This window comes from Ylistrum balloti, unplaced genomic scaffold, assembly GCF_031769215.1.
Source record: "Ylistrum balloti isolate Yb309-2 unplaced genomic scaffold, AGI_CSIRO_Ybal_v1 Utg369752, whole genome shotgun sequence".
NCBI classification, from domain to species: Eukaryota; Metazoa; Mollusca; class Bivalvia; order Pectinida; family Pectinidae; genus Ylistrum; species Ylistrum balloti.
In genome coordinates this window covers 641239-663890 of record NW_026781955.1, presented here as the reverse complement: position 1 = coordinate 663890, position 22652 = coordinate 641239, and the positions used below count along the sequence as shown (strand labels likewise).

Here is a 22652-nt window from a genome sequence, read left to right as displayed (position 1 = left end):
TCTTACTTTTAACACACAACTCAAACCTTCAACAAAGTCCCCACTAAATCTTAGTTTCAACACCCAACTCAAACCTCCAACAAAGTCCCCGCTGTATCTTCCTTTTTAACATCCAACTCAAACCTCCAACAGAATATCAACTCAACCTCTCTTTTTAAACACCTCACTCAAACTCCAGTTGAATGATTCTTTCAGTACTTTATTATAAAAAATCACACTAAACCTTTTACTGTTGTAGTTAACACACCACTCAAACTTCTACTGTTGTAGCTAACACATTACTCAACCTTCTACTGTTGTAGTTAACACACCACTCAAACTTCTACTGTTGTAGCTAACACATTACTCAACCTTCTACTGTTGTAGTTAATATACCACTCAAACTTCTACTGTTGTAGTTAACACACCACTCAAACTTCTACTGTTGTAGTTAACACACCACTCAAACTTCTACTGTTGTAGCTAACACATTACTCAACCTTCTACTGTTGTAGTTAATATACCACTCAAACTTCTACTGTTGTAGTTAACACACCACTCAAACTTCTACTGTTGTAGTAAACACACCACTCAACCTTCTACTGTTGTAGTAAACGCACCACTCAAACTTCTACTGTTGTAGTTAACACACCACTCAACCTTCTACTGTTGTAGTTAACACACCACTCAACCTTCTACTGTTGTAGCTAATATACCACTCAAACTTCTACTGTTGTAGTAAACACACCACTCAAACTTCTACTGTTGTAGTAAACACACCACTCAACCTTCTACTGTTGTAGTAAACACACCACTCAAACTTCTACTGTTGTAGCTAACACATTACTCAACCTTCTACTGTTGTAGTTAACACACCACTCAAACTTCTACTGTTGTAGCTAACACACCACTCAAACTTCTACTGTTGTAGTAAACACACCACTCAACCTTCTACTGTTGTAGTAAACACACCACTCAAACTTTCACTTTTGTAGTAAACACACCACTCAACCTTCTACTGTTGTAGTTAACACACCACTCAACCTTCTACTGTTGTAGTAAACACACCACTCAAACTTCCACTGTTGTAGTAAACACACCACTCAAACTTCTACTGTTGTAGTTAACACACCACTCAACATTCTACTGTTGTAGTAAACACACCACTCAAACTTCTACTGTTGTAGTTAACACACCACTCAAACTTCTACTGTTGTAGTTAACACACCACTCAAACTTCTACTGTTGTAGTTAACACACCACTCAACATTCTACTGTTGTAGTAAACACACCACTCAAACTTCTACTGTTGTAGTTAACACACCACTCAAACTTCTACTGTTGTAGTTAACACACCACTCAAACTTCTACTGTTGTAGTAAACACACCACTCAAACTTCTACTGTTGTAGTAAACACACCACTCAAACTTCTACTGTTGTAGTAAACACACCACTCAAACTTCTACTGTTGTAGTTAACACACCACTCAAACTTCTACTGTTGTAGTTAACACACCACTCAAACTTCTACTGTTGTAGTAAACACACCACTCAAACTTCTACTGTTGTAGTAAACACACCACTCAAACTTCTACTGTTGTAGCTAACACATTACTCAACCTTCTACTGTTGTAGTTAACATACCACTCAAACTTCTACTTTTGTAGTAAACACACCACTCAAACTTCTACTGTTGTAGTAAACACACCACTCAACCTTCTACTGTTGTAGTTAACACACCACTCAAACTTCTACTGTTGTAGTAAACACATCACTCAAACTTCTACTGTTGGAGTAAACACACCACTCAACCTTCTACTGTTGTAGTAAACACACCACTCAAACTTCTACTGTTGTAGTTAACACATTACTCAACCTTCTACTGTTGTAGTTGACAAGTAAGTCAACCTTCTACTGTTGTAGTTAACACACCACTCAAACTTCTACTGTTGTAGTAAACACACCACTCAACCTTCTACTGTTGTAGTAAACACACCACTCAAACTTCTACTTTTGTAGTTAACACACCACTCAACCTTCTACTGTTGTAGTTAACACATTACTCAACCTTCTACTGTTGTAGTTAACATACCACTCAAACTTCTACTGTTGTAGTTAACACACCACTCAAACTTCTACTGTTGTAGTTAACACATTACTCAACCCTTTACTGTTGTAGTTGACACACCACTTAAACTTCTACTGTTGTAGCTAACACATTACTCAACCTTCTACTGTTGTAGTTAACATATTACTCAACCTTTTACTGTTGTAGTTAACACACCACTTAAACTTCTACTGTTGTAGCTAACACATTACTCAACCTTCTACTGTTGTAGTTAACACACCACTCAACCTTCTACTGTTGTAGCTAACACATTACTCAACCTTCTACTGTTGTAGTTAACACACCACTCAACCTTCTACTGTTGTAGCTAACACACCACTCAAACTTCTACTGTTGTAGTAAACACACCACTCAAACTTCTACTGTTGTAGTTAACACACCACTCAAACTTCTACTGTTGTAGTTAACACACCACTCAAACTTCTACTGTTGTAGCTAACACATTACTCAACCTTCTACTGTTGTAGTTAATATACCACTCAAACTTCTACTGTTGTAGTTAACACACCACTCAAACTTCTACTGTTGTAGTAAACACACCACTCAACCTTCTACTGTTGTAGTAAACGCACCACTCAAACTTCTACTGTTGTAGTTAACACACCACTCAACCTTCTACTGTTGTAGTTAACACACCACTCAACCTTCTACTGTTGTAGCTAATACACAAACTTCTACTGTTGTAGTAAACACACCACTTCTACTGTTGTAGTAAACACACCACTCAACCTTCTACTGTTGTAGTAAACACACCACTCAAACTTCTACTGTTGTAGCTAACACACCACTCAACCTTCTACTGTTGTAGTTAACACACCACTCAAACTTCTACTGTTGTAGCTAACACACCACTCAAACTTCTACTGTTGTAGTAAACACACCACTCAACCTTCTACTGTTGTAGTAAACACACCACTCAAACTTTCACTTTTGTAGTAAACACACCACTCAACCTTCTACTGTTGTAGTTAACACACCACTCAACCTTCTACTGTTATAGTAAACACACCACTCAAACTTCCACTGTTGTAGTTAACACACCACTCAAACTTCTACTGTTGTAGTTAACACACCACTCAACATTCTACTGTTGTAGTAAACACACCACTCAAACTTCTACTGTTGTAGTTAACACACCACTCAAACTTCTACTGTTGTAGTTAACACACCACTCAAACTTCTACTGTTGTAGTAAACACACCACTCAAACTTCTACTGTTGTAGTAAACACACCACTCAAACTTCTACTGTTGTAGATAACACATTACTCAACCTTCTACTGTTGTAGTTAACACACCACTCAAACTTCTAGTTAACACACCACTCAAACTTCTACTGTTGTAGTAAACACACCACTCAACCTTCTACTGTTGTAGTTAACACACCACTCAAACTTCTACTGTTGTAGTAAACACATCACTCAAACTTCTACTGTTGGAGTAAACACACCACTCAACCTTCTACTGTTGTAGTAAACACACCACTCAAACTTCTACTGTTGTAGTTAACACATTACTCAACCTTCTACTGTTGTAGTTGACAAGTAAGTCAACCTTCTACTGTTGTAGTTAACACACCACTCAAACTTCTACTGTTGTAGTAAACACACCACTCAACCTTCTACTGTTGTAGTAAACACACCACTCAAACTTCTACTTTTGTAGTTAACACACCACTCAACCTTCTACTGTTGTAGTTAACACATTACTCAACCTTCTACTGTTGTAGTTAACATACCACTCAAACTTCTACTGTTGTAGTTAACACACCACTCAAACTTCTACTGTTGTAGTTAACACATTACTCAACCCTTTACTGTTGTAGTTGACACACCACTTAAACTTCTACTGTTGTACTAACACATTACTCAACCTTCTACTGTTGTAGTTAACATATTAACAACCTTTTACTGTTGTAGTTAACACACCACTTAAACTTCTACTGTTGTAGCTAACACATTACTCAACTTCTACTGTTGTAGTTAACACACCACTCAACCTTCTACTGTTGTAGCAACACATTACTCAACCTTCTACTGTTGTAGTTAACACACTTCTCAAACTTCTACTGTTGTAGTAAACACACCACTCAAACTTCTACTGTTGTAGTTAACACACCACTCAAACTTCTACTGTTGTAGTTAACACACCACTCAAACTTCTACTGTTGTAGTTAACACACCACTCAACCTTCCACTGTTGTAGTTAACACACCACTCAACCTTCTACTGTTGTAGTTAACACACCACTCAACCTTCTACTGTTGTAGTAAACACACCACTCAAACTTCTACTGTTGTAGTAAACACACCACTCAACCTTCTACTGTTGTAGTAAACACACCACTCAAACTTCTACTGTTGTAGTAAACACACCACTCAAACTTCTACTGTTGTAGTTAACACACCACACCACTCAAACTTCTACTTTTGTAGTAAACACACCACTCAAACTTCTACTGTTGTAGTAAACACACCACTCAAACTTCTACTGTTGTAGTTAACACACCACTCAAACTTCAACACTCAAACTTCTACTGTTGTAGTAAACACACCACTCAAACTTCTACTGTTGTAGTAAACACACCACTCAACCTTCCACTGTTGTAGTAAACACACCACTCAAACTTTCACTTTTGTAGTTAACACACCACTCAAACTTCTACTGTTGTAGCTAACACATTACTCAACCTTCTACTGTTGTAGTTAACATACCACTTAAACTTCTACTTTTGTAGTAAACACACCACTCAAACTTCTACTGTTGTAGTTAACACACCACTCAAACTTCTACTGTTGTAGTTAACACATTACTCAACCTTTTACTGTTGTAGTTAACACACCACTCAACCTTCTACTGTTGTAGTTAACACATTACTCAACCTTCTACTGTTGTAGTTAACACACCACTCAACCTTCTACTGTTGTAGTTAACATACCACTCAAACTTCTACTGTTGTAGTTAACACACCACTCAAACTTCTACTGTTGTAGTAACACACACCTTTTACTCACACCTTCAACCTTCTACTGTTGTAGTTAACACACCACTCAAACTTCTACTGTTGTAGTTAACACACCACTCAACCTTCTACTGTTGTAGTTAACATACCACTCAAACTTCTACTGTTGTAGTTAACACACCACTCAAACTTCTACTGTTGTAGTAAACACACCACTCAACCTTCTACTGTTGTAGTTAACACACCACTCAAACTTCTACTGTTGTAGTAAACACACCACTCAACCTTCTACTGTTGTAGTAAACACACCACTCAAACTTCTACTGTTGTAGTTAACACACCACTCAAACTTCTACTGTTGTAGTAAACACACCACTCAAACTTCTACTGTTGTAGTTAACACACCACTCAAACTTCTACTGTTGTAGTAAACACACCACTCAACATTCTACTGTTGTAGTAAACACACCACTCAAACTTCTACTGTTGTAGTTAACACACCACTCAACCTTCTACTGTTGTAGTTAACACACCACTCAACCTTCTACTGTTGTAGCTAACACACCACTCAATTTTGAAAGATTTGAAATACCCAACCTCTAGGCATGTATAACATTGCTGGGCTTTCAGATCCAGTTGAGCGATACAGGCCCTGTGGGCCCCTTACCAATTCCGTGTACCGGAATTTCCGCAACTTCGTAATTTTGATAAGAAACACTTATGATAAATGTAGCTGTGATTACACTAGTATATATAAAATGGCCATATAGCATGTAAGGACAACGACTGAGTATTCAGGCGCATAAATCCATCCCCAATCCGTAACTAAAACCTAATTAACATTTTATAGAATCCGCTTTATTAACCAATAGCAGACCCGATAAACATTCGGTATGCACTTTAGTATGAGTCAAATTGCGCGAGGGTACAAGTACACACAGGAACTCCCAAAGTGATTTTAATCGGTTTTGCCGGAAAAACCTCCAATGAGTACGTCAGCGGCGTTTGGTCCTCCTATTCCAGGTCAATTAATTCCAATATGTCCATTCCAATGCTTCCGTTGTTGGATGTTTCCCTTGGAGACGACTGAATCTTTTCTGAAGTCACCGTGTTAAGAGGCTTAATATCTTCAGTACGTGTTGTAGTGGTTAATTGGTCAATGGCCTTGGCCGAAACATTTCCGAAGTGAATATATTAGCACGCTAAACTAAGGCTGTTGTGCGTCTTAGCACAAATTGGTATTGCAAATTAACCCATTCATAAATTTCCACAAGCCTGTAATTCATCTTAGTACATTGTACCATGTTTTGCGTACTCTTGGAGAGTATGTAACTTTCTGCTTGTGATTCCGAAACCATCCTTTTGACCTTTAGCTCCTCTTGGAATTCTGGTACTGTAAAAAACAACAGTCAGTCCAGACAACGATCGATGTTTTACGAAACTACCGCTAAATGGTCTCGTGACCAATAAACATACGAAACTACCGCAAAATAGCCTGTGGTGACTAATAAACATACGAAACTATCACTAAAAAGTCTGCGGTGATCATTTATCGATCACTACAACAACTAATTGCTACAAAATTGGATTTAAATGTGACTTGTAGGGGTCATTACACACCGTTGTAGTGAAGATTCAAGGATAAAAAGGGCAGCGTCCCATTGGTGGGGCGAAGAGAAAAGGCTAAAGAAAAGGGGAAGTAACTGGTGAAAATATTTACAGGGGATTTAGGACAACCCAACGTGAGCAGATAATGATTTGAGGTGAAGAAGTGGAAAATGCGTTAAATATTGGCAATGAAATAAATATTATCTAGGGAATTAATCAATTCCAGAGGGTGTTTTATACTATTGATTCGGAGTGTAACAAGTTGAGGTAGATCGTGTAGAGCAGCCATTACAGAATCTGCTGATTGGCCTGAGTAGAATAGATTGCCAACATGTATGTAACAATTGTGCTCAAACGAGAAAAAGCTGTTAAAATAAAGACTAACTGGAGAAGTAAATTGTATTTTACATGTAATGATGGTAAAATATCACAACCGAAATAATGAAATCAATTTCAATGCATGGCTTTGTATTGCATGTTTCATACCTATATTCAGATATCCAGACTCAAGCACAGGATCACTTTATCACAATGCAGATGTTTATAAATCATAGAATCGACCAAAGCTTATATAACCAACGATAAAAGATGTGTGTAATTCCATCATGAAAAAGTGACAAAAATTCAATTTAGGACTTAGTCAACAATAATCACTTTCTCACTGCTATGTTGTTTGTGATATTTACGCAAATGTGTTTCCAGTGTTTTATTGGTCCACACGTATTTCAAGTTAAACGAATGTTTCCGATAAGATTGTCGGAAATATGCTTTGTACTCTTCGAATTTTTATATGAACGACACACTGAACTCATTCTGGTATTGACGTATAGGAGTGCAAAAATATCATCAGTCCGACTGGCAGTCGGCATTACAGAACGGGGGCTCTCGGAAATGGTCTGGTGATTCGTAGATCTTACGTAATATTTGACAAGTTTACGTGTATTTGTTTCCTGTTCAGCCTGTTGTGCCAGGACCGGAAGTCGGTCCTGTACTATGCATTTGACTGTAAACACATAAATAGTCTGGAATTCACAAGATTATAACAGATAGATTTGGTCCCTAGTTAAACTTCGTGACTAATATACCAGGTTGGTCGTGTTTCACGCCCTAGTCGAACTTCGTGACTAGTATACCAGGTTGGTCGTGTTTCACGCCCCTAGTCGAACTTCGTGACTAATATACCAGGCCCTACTTGTATAAAACATCTCAACTTAAGATTTCCTCAAGTCGAGATTTTCCTCTGCTGATATCTCCTCAAAAACGGCTTGTATAAAATTTTCTCAAGGAACAGGAGGAAGTCCTCGGCTAGGATGTCCTGAAATTCCTTGAAGAATTTTTATACAAGATATTTTCAAGGAGATATTAGCCGAGGAAAATCTGGGCTTGAGGAAATCTCAAGTCGAACTTAGTGACTAATATACCAGGTTGGTCGTGTTTCACGCCCCTAGTCGAACTTCGTGACTAATATACCAGGTTGGTCGTGTTTCACGCCCCTAGTCGAACTTAATGACGAAAGGTACATATGTACCGTGTTGGACGTTTTTCCCCAATCGAACGTTGTGACTAGGATTCCATCCTGGTTGTGTTTCATGCCCCTAGTCAACGTTGACTGTGTCTTATGACCCTAGAGGCTATTAGTGACTAAGGTACTCCGACCCCCGATAACTCGGTTCGAGCGTGGGTTTAAGTGACCTGAGATGGATATCTGAGGTGTCCGATTTTCCCTACTCGTAGCTAATGGATTTCCCATCATTGCAGACATGGTTATGACCTTGGCCAATACACTTTACCCTTTTCGCATGCGACGGACTTTCCGTATGTTGTCAGTGAGGTAGTCACCAACCACTATCAGGAAATCCAACTTCCAAATCACTCTAGACGAATGAAGGGACTAGGGTGATGCGTTAGATGTGTATCACAACCATAGAAAACTTAGTGATAGTGAAATTTGCTATGTAGTGCCGAGGCCCTGAAATTTAAAAAAACAGTTCAAGAGGATAAGTCCATGTGGACATTTTGTAAAACTTTGGACCGCATCACATCTGAATGATGACAACCGGTGTAAACGAGAAACCCTATTGTGAACATAATTAAGTAACTATCACATGGTCCTGTTTAACCTCGCAGTGCTATATATTCATGCTGGAGATGGTTACTGGCTGCGTTTCATATTCTAAGTCGTGCTGGTATGATGTCAAAAAATAGTCTGCTCATTGCAAATTAGTTCCTTCTGTAGAAATGAATGTTGTTTTGTAATTTTGTAGCGATATAGCTCCACAGAGAAATTAAAATCACCGGCTGTCAAAAACCGGAGAGGTTTTACCTAGATACTGGTAGGTTTGTGTGAATACCGAAGAGGTTCGTGAAACGCCTCCCAAGGTCGGGATAATCGACCAGATTCCCTTCCAACATTGGTGTTGTAACACTGATTAATATTATAAATCTTATTTGTGTGATAGAATTATACAGAATAAATTGAATTAGGACATGGTTTTTAATCAAAAATTTGTCTTATCTATACTGCAGATGTCTGTTACTGATAAGGTATGGTTACAGAACACGACAAATTATTGAATTTAACAAGGTCGCTGACTCCATTTTGGTCTAAATTGATAAAAACAACGGCTAGTCACGTATGATAGATATACACTACGGTATCTTAGGGTTTTTGCCATAATAATGTATATGTGTTGTTCAGCTGGAGAAGAGGTCAGTGATAAATGTTGAATATACTTTTAAATTCAAATTGTTTTTATATTTCTTTCAATATCAAAAACTCAAAGATGCTCTGCATTCTATATAAAGATAGCAAATTGAACAAGTACAGGCTTAGGTACCCAAACTTTTAAAACCTTACCTTTTCCGGTCTCATTCCAATGCTGTAGGAAGCACCGGATGTATATAATTGACGCTTCTGGCCATCCGTTTTCAAAATTAAGGAGCGAATTTAAATGTCATTCATCATAACTTGATAGGTATACAAAAAAAACCAGCATACAAATTCCATATCCTATACCTTGATATTTGAGTTTCAGTGAGGAAGGGAGTGTAGTCAGCGGAAGGAGAAATGCTATATCTATTATATGTTGCCGGAATATTTCTCAGTCTCCCGCGGCAGACTGAATGAAGCTCAGGGGAATGTGAAAACTCCACTAAATTGGCTCGACGTTTGGGAACGATAAAAATGACATAACGACTAATTACACATCAAGTTTCTCCAATTGAAATGTAGACAACGTCAGCATCGGCTTTAACTGAAGATAAGCACAGCTAGTATATAAGCGTGCCGACTTTAACGGTGTAACCTTCTGATAACACCTAAAAAGGGTTGTGTGTTTTTATCAGTTATTTAATGTAGTTTTCACTGTCAAAGGTATCGCTCTTGTCTTTAGTTACCTGGCAATAATTAACTTAAATATATCGATAACTTTTTTCTACCTCACGGAAACTTTGTTGGGTTTCGGGAAAAAGGAGAAATGTCACGAATTATTTTCATCTAAATAAGCTGTTTACTGGTAGGATAATGGAGTGTAAACTAACCATGCGTACGTAATTATGTAGAATGTTTGTTGGTTTTTGATGTTGAATATGGAAAGCAAAAGTTCAAGATATTTATTTTCTGTGTAAGTTGACTAAAAATCAATATCCATTGCTTGTAAATTAACAAATTAATATAGCTTGCTATGATTATAAACACGTAAACGTCGAAGTGGATCGAACTACACAGAATGTCAGATTCCACGGGTCATGAATGACCTTCACAGCAACAAAGAACCAAGCCACTCACGCTGTATACCGGCTTGCTCTGAAATATATATACTGATTATCTTAGCATGAGATATCAACTTGTTCCGAATTATGGTTTCTCTTGTCGGTACAGGATTTAGACAAATTCCAATACACGTGATTTTTTGTTTTCAATCCTGTACCGACTTTTCAGCGAAGCTCTTCAAGATAAAGACAAGACTTATAATTAAAATCAGAGACTTATTATAAATTATCATATTTGTGCGAGAATGGGAAAAATAATTTCATGTAAGAGTTATCTCCCTTATATGAACGTACCATTGTGATTCACCCTGTTTCCTATTTCACTTGACGGCATCAAGTTATAACTACAGACAGTGATGCCAGAATGTAGCTTTTATTCATTTAGAGAATATTTTAAGTTCTAACTAGGCATACTTTGTAACTTATATCTTAACATGGAATTAATCATTTTGATTATGCAAATACTCTGGCGCAATTTACTTTAGTTTTACTTGCGTAGAAGACCCACACGTCATGATGTGAGCCTGAAGTTTAACAAAAGCGGAACTGAGAACCAGACCAGAGTTCCTTTTAAGGAAAAGGTATATGTTGACAAAACCAAAGGTCCAATATACATATTAATTCGGGACAGGACTGGAACCCACCAACTTTTAGATAGAAATGAAGACTACTACAACTTTTGAAAAGAAATAGGTCTTATACAGAACTCTCACTCAAACTCTAATTAAACGGAACTAGGGTCTGGTTCCCAGCTCCGATTTTCTTTCACAGAACTATTGACAGGGAACCAACTTCAGACTCCCTATAAAGATCCCTGTGTGGCTTTTCGAAAAAGTGCAGGCGTGCTAACGCCGATCCAGGGATTGGGGATAGTGATGGGTTATACAATTTTTAAGGCATTTGACGGACTTCAAAATCATCCTAACTTAAACCCAATCTATGTAGGCCTCCATTTCTTCCTTTGCATTTCAGGGCAGCATGTTTCAGACTGCTAGAGTTTTTAGACAACGGAGCCGTCTTCTAAAAATAACTTACTCACACTATCACCGCTACAGATGGTTCCACCCTGTGTAAGGGATTCAGGTCGCCCCCTCACGCCGTCAGAACACTGACTTTCGTCGTTAAGACGATACCCGATTATGAATACATGTACAATAAGTCAGCTCATGCTACGTTATTTTCAGACTTTGAATTTTTTCATACTATTGAGTTTATTATCACTTTGGGTGTAAATTTCTTCATAAGATATCATTTTATACATTACGCCAATATGATACAGATGAAGATCGTAAGTACGTAAGAAATATGTTATTTGTATTTTATGTGTTGTATTTTACCAAGAAGACAAACATTGTACAAGCTATGTATTGGTGAACTTAATGATCTGACGGCTAAGATTATTCGATCTCGTTCCTTTGGCTCTAAGTCTGTTAGTTTATTATTAATCACTCTTGTTGGCCCGGATGGGAGCGCCCGAGGGGACTTATTGTGGGAGAAAACAGAAGTACCCGGGGAAAAATCACGTGGTCGGGCAGGCACGATAATTAATACATTAATTTAGTAGTGAATAAGCGAAATATAACCACTGGCATCAAATCATAGTGAAATCATTATCTTCATTTTCAAAATACTAATTAGGTACCAGATCTGTTTCAGTCTCAGCCATTGACTGAGATGAGACACGTCACTTTAATATGATGCAATACATTTAAACCATAGTAATTTCACATTTTGCCTGTTTTATGGACGAAAATTCATTTTGAAAACATGAATATTGTTTCGGAAAAGAAATATGATGAGGCACCCGGGGTAATGATTTAGTCTTACAGGGCAAATATTGACTGTTTCATATTTAGTTATGGGACGTGCTTGATATATATTTGCCGGCACCGTTATCCTTAAGGAGAATGTTTTGGCATCAACGTCACATTAATGTTTTATTCATCGTTGCGACATTGATACCCAAAATCTCGCAGGATTGGATATCGCTATTATACAGAACAAAGGAAGAAAAATAAAGCACATTAATATTTACGTGTGTCAATCATATACGAAAGTTCTTAACGTGGTTTACTAAGGCACATGCGATTTGAATAATGGACCATGTGATCTTCATATATACATGATGTGGATTGTGTCAAAATAAAGTGCTTTAATGACCATGAGGCCGACAAAGTCTAGCCTGCTATCAATTTCTGTCTGCAAGCTTGCCAAGTACCCATCAGTTATTGGTAAAACCTGTTTTTGATATTCAAAATTTAAAGAAACAAATAAGACCAAAAAGAGCAACCTAAATTGTGTTTTAATGAATTGATTTGTTGAAAATATGCCCATAGATATGTTTTTAATAATTTTGTTATTTTTTTTTATTCTCAGCAGGAGTTTTCTAAAAAAATGAAAAAAATTACGATTTCAATATTTGGTATGTTAACAATAAAAATGTTTCTCCCGTATAAAATGACACAAAGTTTTAATAAGTTAAAGAAATAAACCAACGCGAGTTTTTTTAATGAAAGGAACAAATTAAGGTCGCCCTTTACAAGGTGTTAGGATGTCTTCTGTCACCTCTCACCGTCAATAGTGATGCCGCTATCGTTGGTGTTAATTTTACTCCTTTCCCACATCCTCGCGATGAATTGTAATATATGTAAATTACCGTGTACTGTGATGCCTGTGGTTTTGCAAGCCCCGGGCTAAACACCATCCGACATAGCCGTTACGTAACCGTCATGTAAACAAACCCCACATTACCGATAAATAGAAGGCATGTAAAATGGCGTCGTTTTTTTGTTTTTTGGTTTTTTTTCTTTAATGGGTCCTGGATCCGTTATACAGAGTTTACGCCATCTGTCTGGAGTGGGCTGAGTTGTACGGAACATCTGCCTGAGAACAGTCCTAATTTGATAACTGTAAGTACATAATTGCATACATATTGTACCTGCATTGCACCATTTCAATTAACGTAACATGTTTCGCCTGTCTATATCGAATACAGATACGTTACACATTGCAATCCGCTGTGTTGTAAACAACTCCCAGCTTTTCAATTATCGTAACGTAATTTTTGTCGACATTTTCTAATTTAAAATGACTGAAGTTACATTGTACATTGTGTACCTTTTTTACTCATAGTACAACTCTCGTCAGAATTGTCATGGTTGTGGAAGGAGATGAAACCTTTCTTCACGCATCTCTCTTCCTCTCTCTCCCTCTCTCTATCTCAATCTGTCTGTCTGTCTGTCTGCATGAACATTAAACAGAGGAGGGAGGGGATGTAAAACGTATTCTGATTTCGACTTCTGACATCCGTCGTGCGTGTATTTAGTTCAAGCAAAAATAACGTTATCACATCGACAACGTGAGCGATGGCATTAAATCATAAAGAGTACACCCCACCCCAACCTCTCCCCTCCGACCCCTCTTTCCCCACCATTGGTTTGTACATTAAGAAAGATATTCTTGTCATGAGTATAAAAAGACATCTTGGCAAGTAGGAGAATACCGTAGATCCAAGGTCATTTGATCAGCCGTGCCTCACTGTTTATATCGCGTTCGTGTCCTTGTGGAAATGAAGAAGGATGGCGGGTTTAGATGATGGAAGTTGATCACGAGCCAGTGGTCAGAATAACCCGGTGGTTATCAGGGAAGATGTTTGATGAAAATGTGCACGGTTGTGTCTTTGGTTTCAATGTCATCTGGGTGACCTCTTGCCCTACGTGACCAATCTTTTGTAATTGCTTTCAATAAATTGTCTTCTATAATGTAAATAAATGAGAAGGAGAGATCTGTACGCGTATTGTGTGTTAAGCTGTAGTATTTTGTCAAACTGTCACTCAAGACTATATTTAGAACATGATAGACATAACATTGCTAAGGCCATGTATTCCCACGACTATGACGTCATCATGTCTGACCTCTGACGGTCCAAACTTCAAAACATAACATTGCAGTTCCGTGTAACATTAACCTAGCCAAAGCAGCGAAGTACACCATAAAATGCCATCGTCTCTGGTCATTACGTAACAAAGTTCGATCCCAGGTCAACTTTTTTTTAGCTGATTTGCAAAACGTGAAATAGAAATTGGCAATAATTTCCAACAGCCTGCATGTACTAGGCGGGCCATGCATATTGATCGTGTCGTTTTATGTCCTGGAGAGTCACTGGAACGGGAGGGGTAACACGCCGACGTCAGTCACCTGGCAGCCGTTTAACAGTTTGTTATAGGGAGGGAGAGACGATCTGACTCGACTTTGTGATATCTCTTGACATGAGGCGCCGAGTAACATACATGGCTGGCATGGATAACCCTCCTGTAATGCTCCGTATTTGGTTGTAAATAATGTGAGCTTTTGTCCAGAGGCTCTTCAACAGTCTCTCACAAAGAAGACGATCTCACGAGAAATAAGATATCACCCAGATCGATACAGATGTTGTCGTTTGCCTGTCAATATCATGTAAGTGAAGTAAATGCATTCTGCATCCTGTGACTCTTAATTACAGTCACGCCTGGAGCTGAAAATCATATTTCCATCATAACAGGCATATTCTTCCAAAATACAGTTTCCAATTTCCGAAAAAAGACATGAAATAATTAAAACCGCAATATCTATGTAATCCGGTCCGCTCTGTACATACCAATGTCTTCTTGACCATTAAACCCAACGTTCAAAGTGACGTCCGCCGAAGTCCGTAGTTGTTACCACAACAACAAGAAGACAAAGGTGGGTTTCTAGACTGGGTTAAATGCCTTAGAATATCTTTTCTCCGCTAGACTGCGCTCGTTGTGTTTTCGAAGCGAAGACTAGCAGAGAGCAGAAATATTACGACCGACAATCCAGTCTAGGTGTTTTTCCCGAAAAAAAAACGCACTTGAAATGTAATGTATTTCACATAGTTATATTGTATCTTTGTCCAAATGGAACTTTGTCAAACCATTCAGTCAACATAGCGATGAAGTACAAACAGAAAATAATCTGACTGTTGGAGAAATAAAGTTTGAGTCGTACTAACATCGGAGGCCAAGTACATGGACGTGAATTTAAGTCTACATCGCGGTAGAAACATACCCAAGGAATGTCATAAAATGGATTTATTTGCTCTGCAGAAAGTATTAGGTTTGTGATAAATTAGACTGTTTTTCGTAGTTTCAACGAGGTTGGATGTATGTCTTTTTACTCTTAAATGAGTATTTCTGGTTAATTAACTAACGTCATTTTTGATGCCGCATTGAGTATAATAATGAATACCGTAAACATTCTTGACTTTGAGTTGAAGTTTTTCGATATTTTTGAAGAGTGAATAAAAGCAGAAATAATGATGACGATAAAAAGAATATTTACGTCATAAAATGACGTCATCGAAAATCAGACATGGATGCCATTAGAAACCAGCTTGAAGTTAACAACAGTAATATTCTAAGGATTAATTTACAATGAATATTAATTGATTTCTTCTTCAAATATACAGTCTTCTATGGTTGACGTGACAATCAAAACTGTTGAACACTTACCGTATGCTTTAAGCACTCTTTTACATGTTTATGGTACAATATTTTCAGAGAATGGTCCATGTTGAAAATGGCTTATTGATTTTTTCTCTTAATGTGAATGAAATTGTGTTCGATACAGGCATACAGGTATGTAAGAAAAGAAAAATATGATTGGCAAAAATGAATAAATCAGGCCTGCTGACTATGTTTTGTAAGCTTTCAATTTTTGTTTTATTCTAGTTTTACATTCATCACGCTATGCAAATTACGTCTGATATCAATAGAGCACCGACTAGTGTATGTATAATTGTATATTACGGTGGCTGAGTTGTGTTATATGTCTCGTTGTTTTGTTATTGAGGGGTGAAATGACGAAGATTTAAAATAAGCTGAATTAGACAACCAAATACTGGGATGATATTCGATACCAGAGAATATAAGATTTTTCACAAAAGGAGAAGTGACGCTGTATGCTATTTTTTCTTGAATGAATGTTACGTATTGTTACGACAGGACATTAACGTGATTACAATTTTGGGGTTTTTTTTAACCGACAATCAATGACCGTTTGGGAATGGAAAGTCGGAGAGAAAGAAGGAGTAACATTTTTCGTCAAAAAGAGAGATATTAAGAAGTGTTCAATATCGTCATTTTGACGAACGGACGAAACAGTGAAAGACAGAAATAATTCACCTTGCAAACGCGTATGACGTAGCTTTACGTGGTTTTACCTCCGTTTGCTGTGACGTCAACAATTTACACAGCATGTTACAACTCTTACATAGCAACCTAGCTGTTATCTTGTCAGGAAACGTATTAGAAACAGTTTTCTATTGGTGAAGTTTTTTGGCATTAGAACTCAATTTCTACAAAAATAATGAAATAAATGCAAAGTGATGCAATTGATCGTTTGTACTGACATGCTGCAGCGTCACGTAAACATTGGTTTTACTTTTTTTGGCGATAATGTATACAATATGTCATTTTGGTGTCTTTCATATGTCTGAGAAAAGCGTAGTTCAAAGATGATTCGATTTAAATTTTTGATAAATTTCTTTTTTTTATCAAATGATTTCTCTGTTATGATATAATGGTACTAAGGTGATTGAAAGCGAGGATGAGTTAGATCATACAGCAAAACAGAAAACTACATTGATCAGTGTTTCAACTATTGCATGGATGTCATTGGACAAAGCATATTTTGTTATGATTTATTTCATTTATTCCGTAACTTACATTTAAAATACCGCCGAGATAAAGATGATGTAATAAAATCACGAATATTTAATCAAATATTAGGCAGTATGCTTTGATGAGACGACTCGCTTTCTGTGATGAGACGACTCGCTCTCTGTGATGAGACGACTCGCTTTCTGTGATGAGACGACCCGCTTTGTGTGATGAGACGAGACGACTCGCTTTGTGTGATGAGACGACTCGCTTTCTGTGATGAGACGACCCGTTTTGTGTGATGAGACGACCCGCTTTCTGTGATGAGACGACCCGCTTTCTGTGATGAGACGACTCGCTTTCTGTGATGAGACGACCCGCTTTGTGTGATGAGACGACCCGCTTTCTGTGATGAGACGACTCGCTTTCTGTGATGAGACGACCCGCTTTGTGTGATGATACAACCCGTTTTGTGTGATGAGACGACCCGCTTTCTGTGATGAGACGACCCGCTTTCTGTGATGAGACGACCCGCTTTGTGTGATGAGACGACCCGCTTTCTGTGATGAGACGACCCGCTTTCAGTGATGAGACGACCCGCTTTGTGTGATGAGACGACCTGCTTTCTGTGATGAGTAGACTCGCTCTCTGTGATGAGACGACCCGCTTTCTGTGATGAGACGACTCGCTCTCTGTGATGAGACGACCCGCTTTCTGTGATGAGACGACCCGCTTTCAGTGATGAGACGACCCGCTTTCTGTGATGAGACGACCCGCTTTGTGTGATGAGACGACCTGCTTTCTGTGATGAGACGACTCGCTCTCTGTGATGAGACGACCCGCTTTCTGTGATGAGACGACTCGCTCTCTGTGATGAGACGACCCGCTTTCTGTGATGAGACGACCCGCTTTCAGTGATGAGACGACCCGCTTTCTGTGATGATACAACCCGCTTTGTGTGATGAGACGACCCGCTTTCAGTGATGAGACGACCCGCTTTGTGTGATGAGACGACCCGCTTTCTGTGATGAGACGCTCTCTGTGATGAGACGACCCGCTTTCTGTGATGAGACGGCCCGCTTTGTGTGATGATACAACCCGCTTTGTGTGATGAGACGACCCGCTTTCAGTGATGAGACGACCCGCTTTGTGTGATGAGACGACCCGCTTTCTGTGATGAGACGACTCGCTTTCTGTGATGAGACGACCCGCTTTCAGTGATGAGACGACCCGCTTTCTGTGATGATACAACCCGCTTTGTGTGATGAGACGACCCGCTTTCAGTGATGAGACGACCCGCTTTGTGTGATGAGACGACCCGCTTTCTGTGATGAGACGACTCGCTCTCTGTGATGAGACGACCCGCTTTCTGTGATGAGACGGCCCGCTTTGTGTGATGAGACGACCCGCTTTCTGTGATGAGACGACCCGCTTTCTGTGATGAGACGACTCGACCCGCTTTCTGTGATGAGACGATCCGCTTTGTGTGATGAGACGACCCGCTTTGAATGATGAGACGACCCGCTTTGAATGATGAGACGACTCTTGTGTAATGATACTACTCGCTTTCTGTGATGAGACGATCAGCTTTGTATGATGAGACGACCCGCTTTGTGTGATGAGACAATAAGATTTTGGCTACTTCATCCGCATTACAATGTCTTTAATTTCCATGTCAACGAAAAGGACCACAGATTTAACATTATGCTGTAATTTTGTGATTTGTCGTATTTGTTTTTCACACGTCAGAATACAAGGGTTTTATCAGCGGTAAGCTCACTAGGTGTCGCGACATGTCTGCCAGTGTCTCGCCCCGGGAGCTTGTTTCGGCTCCGTCAACGATTTCTATGGTGCCAAAATGTGAGACCTTTAATCGACCGTCTGTGCTGGAAGTCTTATTTTGATTTGATGTTGTCTTAAATGATAGAAACATCACCGGGACAGGTCCAGAGGGAAATATTAATTGCCCAAATTTGGTATTTGTATGGAGCGGATGTACTCATTTTATGCATGCGCGTTTCTTTTTAAAATGTTCAACATGCAGAATAATGAGCTTGCATCCTTTGATTTAGTAGCATCTCGACTTTATAATTGGAAACGGCAACCATTTACCAATTTCCTATTTAAAATTTTGGCATTTGAAAGTGAATTAGTCAAAATTTAACTAAGTTGATTGTTAAATTTAACTCCCAACTGAATATCTAATTAACGAGCTAGGTGAGCCGTGCGAGATTTGCTTGGATTAACTTTATGCAAACAGATGGTTCGTTTAGAATAAATAAATTAGTTCTGTTCTTTATTACACAGACACAAGTACAGAGGTCGTTCTTAATCTTTGCGCAGTCATCACATCTGGAAGAACTAAGATTATCATTTTTGATTCCGAGCTAACATTATCGACTCTGAGAAATCCTTCTGTTGTTTATTATATTTTTCTTTGGTAGGAAATCGTTTCTTTGAGTTAGAATATCTATTACTCAGACTCATAACAAACGTGTTCTGTCGAAATCATTTAAAGAAAACCCTGGTGTTATTTCCTTCTCTCATATCAGTAATGAATAAGCTAACAGCACCATATTGACAATCTATTTTGGTTTATTTCTCTGTAGGCGGAAACAGAGCCAAATAACGGCAGAGAAGTTATTCTATACCTAACCCACAGACCTTCCTCGGGCTTTGATTTATCAACGCGCATGTTTGGGTAAGCCATTCGATTAAAGCATTGATATATGTGAAAATTTTACTCGGCATAGCGATCTATGAAAGCACTCAGATCCACAGCACACAGATGATTGAATTGGTAGACGTTTACGCCTGACAATGGTCGTGCTCCCGACATTTTGACCATACCCCAATCAGGGTCATGAAGTAATAAGGATAAATCGTAATGCTTACTATATAACATTAAATTACATTTTCTCGTTTACGGAAAATGCCGACGGTTCCCGATCGTTTATAACGGTCTCTCCCATTAAATTTCGAATATTCAATTGTACTTTCAGTTTTGAGAGTGAAAGCCATTGTCATTATATACCTGATTTCTCCAATTGGAAATATTTTGTTTTGGTTCAAGTCACCTCAAAATATAACAGTTAACATTTCCACTAACAAATGTTGGTTTAAATAACGATGCGACCACGTCAGATGTCCAGATTAACATTAATCATAACCTTGTTGGAAGCCTGCAGACCTTCAACCGTCCATTTCTCACTCTTAATTTCATTACGTGATAGCTATGTCTTCATCAGACATGCCGAGTTTCCGCCGGCTGCACGCGCTTGTTCCACCCTAAATAAAAATGTAAGTTGTCTAATTTCTTTTTGACCAATCAGAGGGCTAGGATATCGATGCTTTCGGCAAAAATAAAAATTGCAGTTGATATTGACATGGCTATTTAATAACAGAATTTGAGGTGAAATTGACTACAAGCATCTTACAATATCATGTCGTCTGCACGAACATTTTAGAACAGAGAATGATGGTGAAAATATTTAAGAGATAACATGATATTTTTTTATATTCTATTCTACTACAGTAGAATTTAATCATCCTAATTAAATATGTCTTAATGTCCGTTCGATAAAAATTTTATACCAATCATGAAATGTGTATCCCGCCAAAATCGATAAAGTCTCATTGCTGTTATACCTGTGCAAAGGGCACGTCCGAAAGGACGAATGAAGTAATTATGAAATGAATGCAAAAAAAAAGGTGCAATGCAGACATGATTTGATTTGACGGAGCAAAAACACTGTTCAGTTTATCAAAGATTTCCATGGCATAACCCAGGGACTTTCTCATCACAGTCCGCTTCCCCGTTTTTAAATGTCACATGAATCCATATTCCAGGGGTTTCCCCCACTTAGCATACTTTCCGCGGCAGCTGATGGCGAAATTTACAACACACGGTTTCGATAGTTTGGTTATGGGAATGTTATATTGACATCGTTTTGTGGACTTTGATTTAGAACAACCATTTTGTTGGCATGTCAATATTATTTGTTCCTGTAAACATGGCTGTACAATGCACTCGTACGAAGAAATTTTGTTCTAAAGACATCTCATCGAATGATCAACTTGTTTATCCTTCTTCCTGGCACATCTGTTTTATCTCCAAATATCTTTTTATGTCAGCAATAATAGCTATATAACCGATTATGGTTTTGTGAACAAACTTTCCCCTGACGTGAACAGTGGGGCCCATCCAAACTAACACGCCGGCTTCGAACACTGCCAAACGCTCGGGCGACCTTGATGTACAGATGATTTGTAGAAATTGAACACGTATGTCTTTCCTGTCATTTGTTTTCGCAGAGGAAATCCCGAGAAACTTGGTACTGGTTTCTGAAGTTGAAGTGCCGTTTTGATAGGTAAACCCTTTGTGATATGTAGGCCTATATTGCATTAACGATCTGTCATCACGTTCATCATACATGAACGCAATACCCAATGAAGTATGATAAATGATGATTTTTTACTTGACGTTATGGTTTTGGATTGAATCTGAGGTATTGCCTGTCAAATCACGTTATACCCCAGTTGAGGAAGAAACACGTCAGTGAAGTATGGCAAATTTGCGGTGACAAATAGGGCTTAGGGAAGGATCTTCTTCAATAACACCTAGTGTTGTTGTACACGTGTTCATCAGCTTAGTGTCATTGTAATACTAGTAAGCTAGGCATAGATTGATGGTATCTTTGAAGGTTTGGAGCATTAGATACATCCGCTAATTTGTACAATACCGATGGTTAGGTATTAGGAATAAAGAATATATTTTTGGATGTATAGCATAAAATGGCGAGATTTATGTGTGGCTAGGATCCGGTATCATGACATTTTGCTCTCATTATATCTAAGCTGTGTCCAGTTTGTCCGACGTCTGTAAACGAATGTGAACTTTATTATGGCTTACGTCAGTACTTCAGGCAAGTGTAGCTGAAACATACCGGAAGCCTCTACATTTTGGTTGAAACATGTCCAGAGATAGCTCTGTTTCATTGAAACATGTCTGGAGCCTGTCCATATTGATGGGACATGTCGAGAGTCTCTACATCTTGGTTGAAACGTGTCTAGAGTCGTCTCAGTTTTATTAAAACAAGTCTGAAATCTCTAAATCTTGGTTGACATCTGTCTATAATCAACCCAATGTGATTGCATCATGTTAGGAGCCTCTACATCTTGGTTGAAACATGTCTTGAAGCAGTGCAATTCGATTGAAACATGTCCAGTGCCTGTCCCCTGTGGTTGAAGCATGTCTTTAGAGTGCGGGTCATCCCTTATCTGTCTCTTTATATTGTCTCTATTCTCATTGTATTAAGACTATTTTTGTGTATTGCTGAGGTCTCTAGAGAGCATGGATCGTGCTGTATTAAAGTAACAGACAGACAGATGGATATAAAACTTCCTTATTTGTAATTATCTCTGACAGTAGTATTCCACCGCAAATTACAAGTGTAGATTTCTAATCAGCAAACATGACAGTGCTATGCGGAAGAGTATCCGTTTGGCCGTGATTCGGTTAGGGGCCCCGATAAATGTCACAGTTAA

The 22652-nt window shown here is 38.5% G+C and overlaps 2 protein-coding genes across 6 annotated transcripts in view; one reads left to right on the top strand and one right to left on the bottom strand.

Annotated features, from left to right (window-relative positions):
- LOC132543290 (uncharacterized) overlaps positions 1 to 22652 on the top strand; it is a 50016-nt gene that overhangs the window by 5619 nt on the left and 21745 nt on the right. For 2 of the 5 annotated variants that reach the window (XM_060206774.1, XM_060206775.1), the window contains exons 1-2: positions 13331 to 13355; positions 19715 to 19806. The exons of 1 other annotated variant lie outside the window; for it this stretch is intronic. The gene's annotated coding sequence lies outside the window, so the exon portion shown is untranslated. Of the gene's footprint in view, positions 1 to 13311; positions 13356 to 19714; positions 19807 to 22652 lie in introns of those variants that run through there. 2 more of the 5 variants (XM_060206776.1, XM_060206780.1) reach the window with 2 other exon arrangements.
- On the bottom strand, positions 17220 to 19944 carry LOC132543311 (uncharacterized). The gene is made up of 3 exons (XM_060206799.1): positions 19850 to 19944; positions 17901 to 18714; positions 17220 to 17819 (listed from the first exon to the last, which is right to left on the bottom strand). Exons 1-3 carry the CDS (start codon positions 19942 to 19944, stop codon positions 17220 to 17222), a joined length of 1509 nt encoding a protein of 502 aa, XP_060062782.1.

What these genes read in the sequence shown, in the direction of transcription:
- LOC132543311 (XM_060206799.1), bottom strand. Translation starts at nt 19,944, where the DNA reads ATGTCGGGAGCACGACCATTGTCAGGCGTAAACGTCTACCAATTCAAT. An exon ending in TTCATAGATCGCTATGCCGA is followed by an intron (nt 18,715 to 19,849) that starts GTAAAATTTTCA and finishes CATCACACAAAG; the next exon opens with CGGGTCGTCTCATCATACAA. An exon ending in CGTCTCATCACAGAAAGCAG is followed by an intron (nt 17,820 to 17,900) that starts GTCGTCTCATCA and finishes GTCTCATCACAG; the next exon opens with AAAGCGGGTCGTCTCATCAC.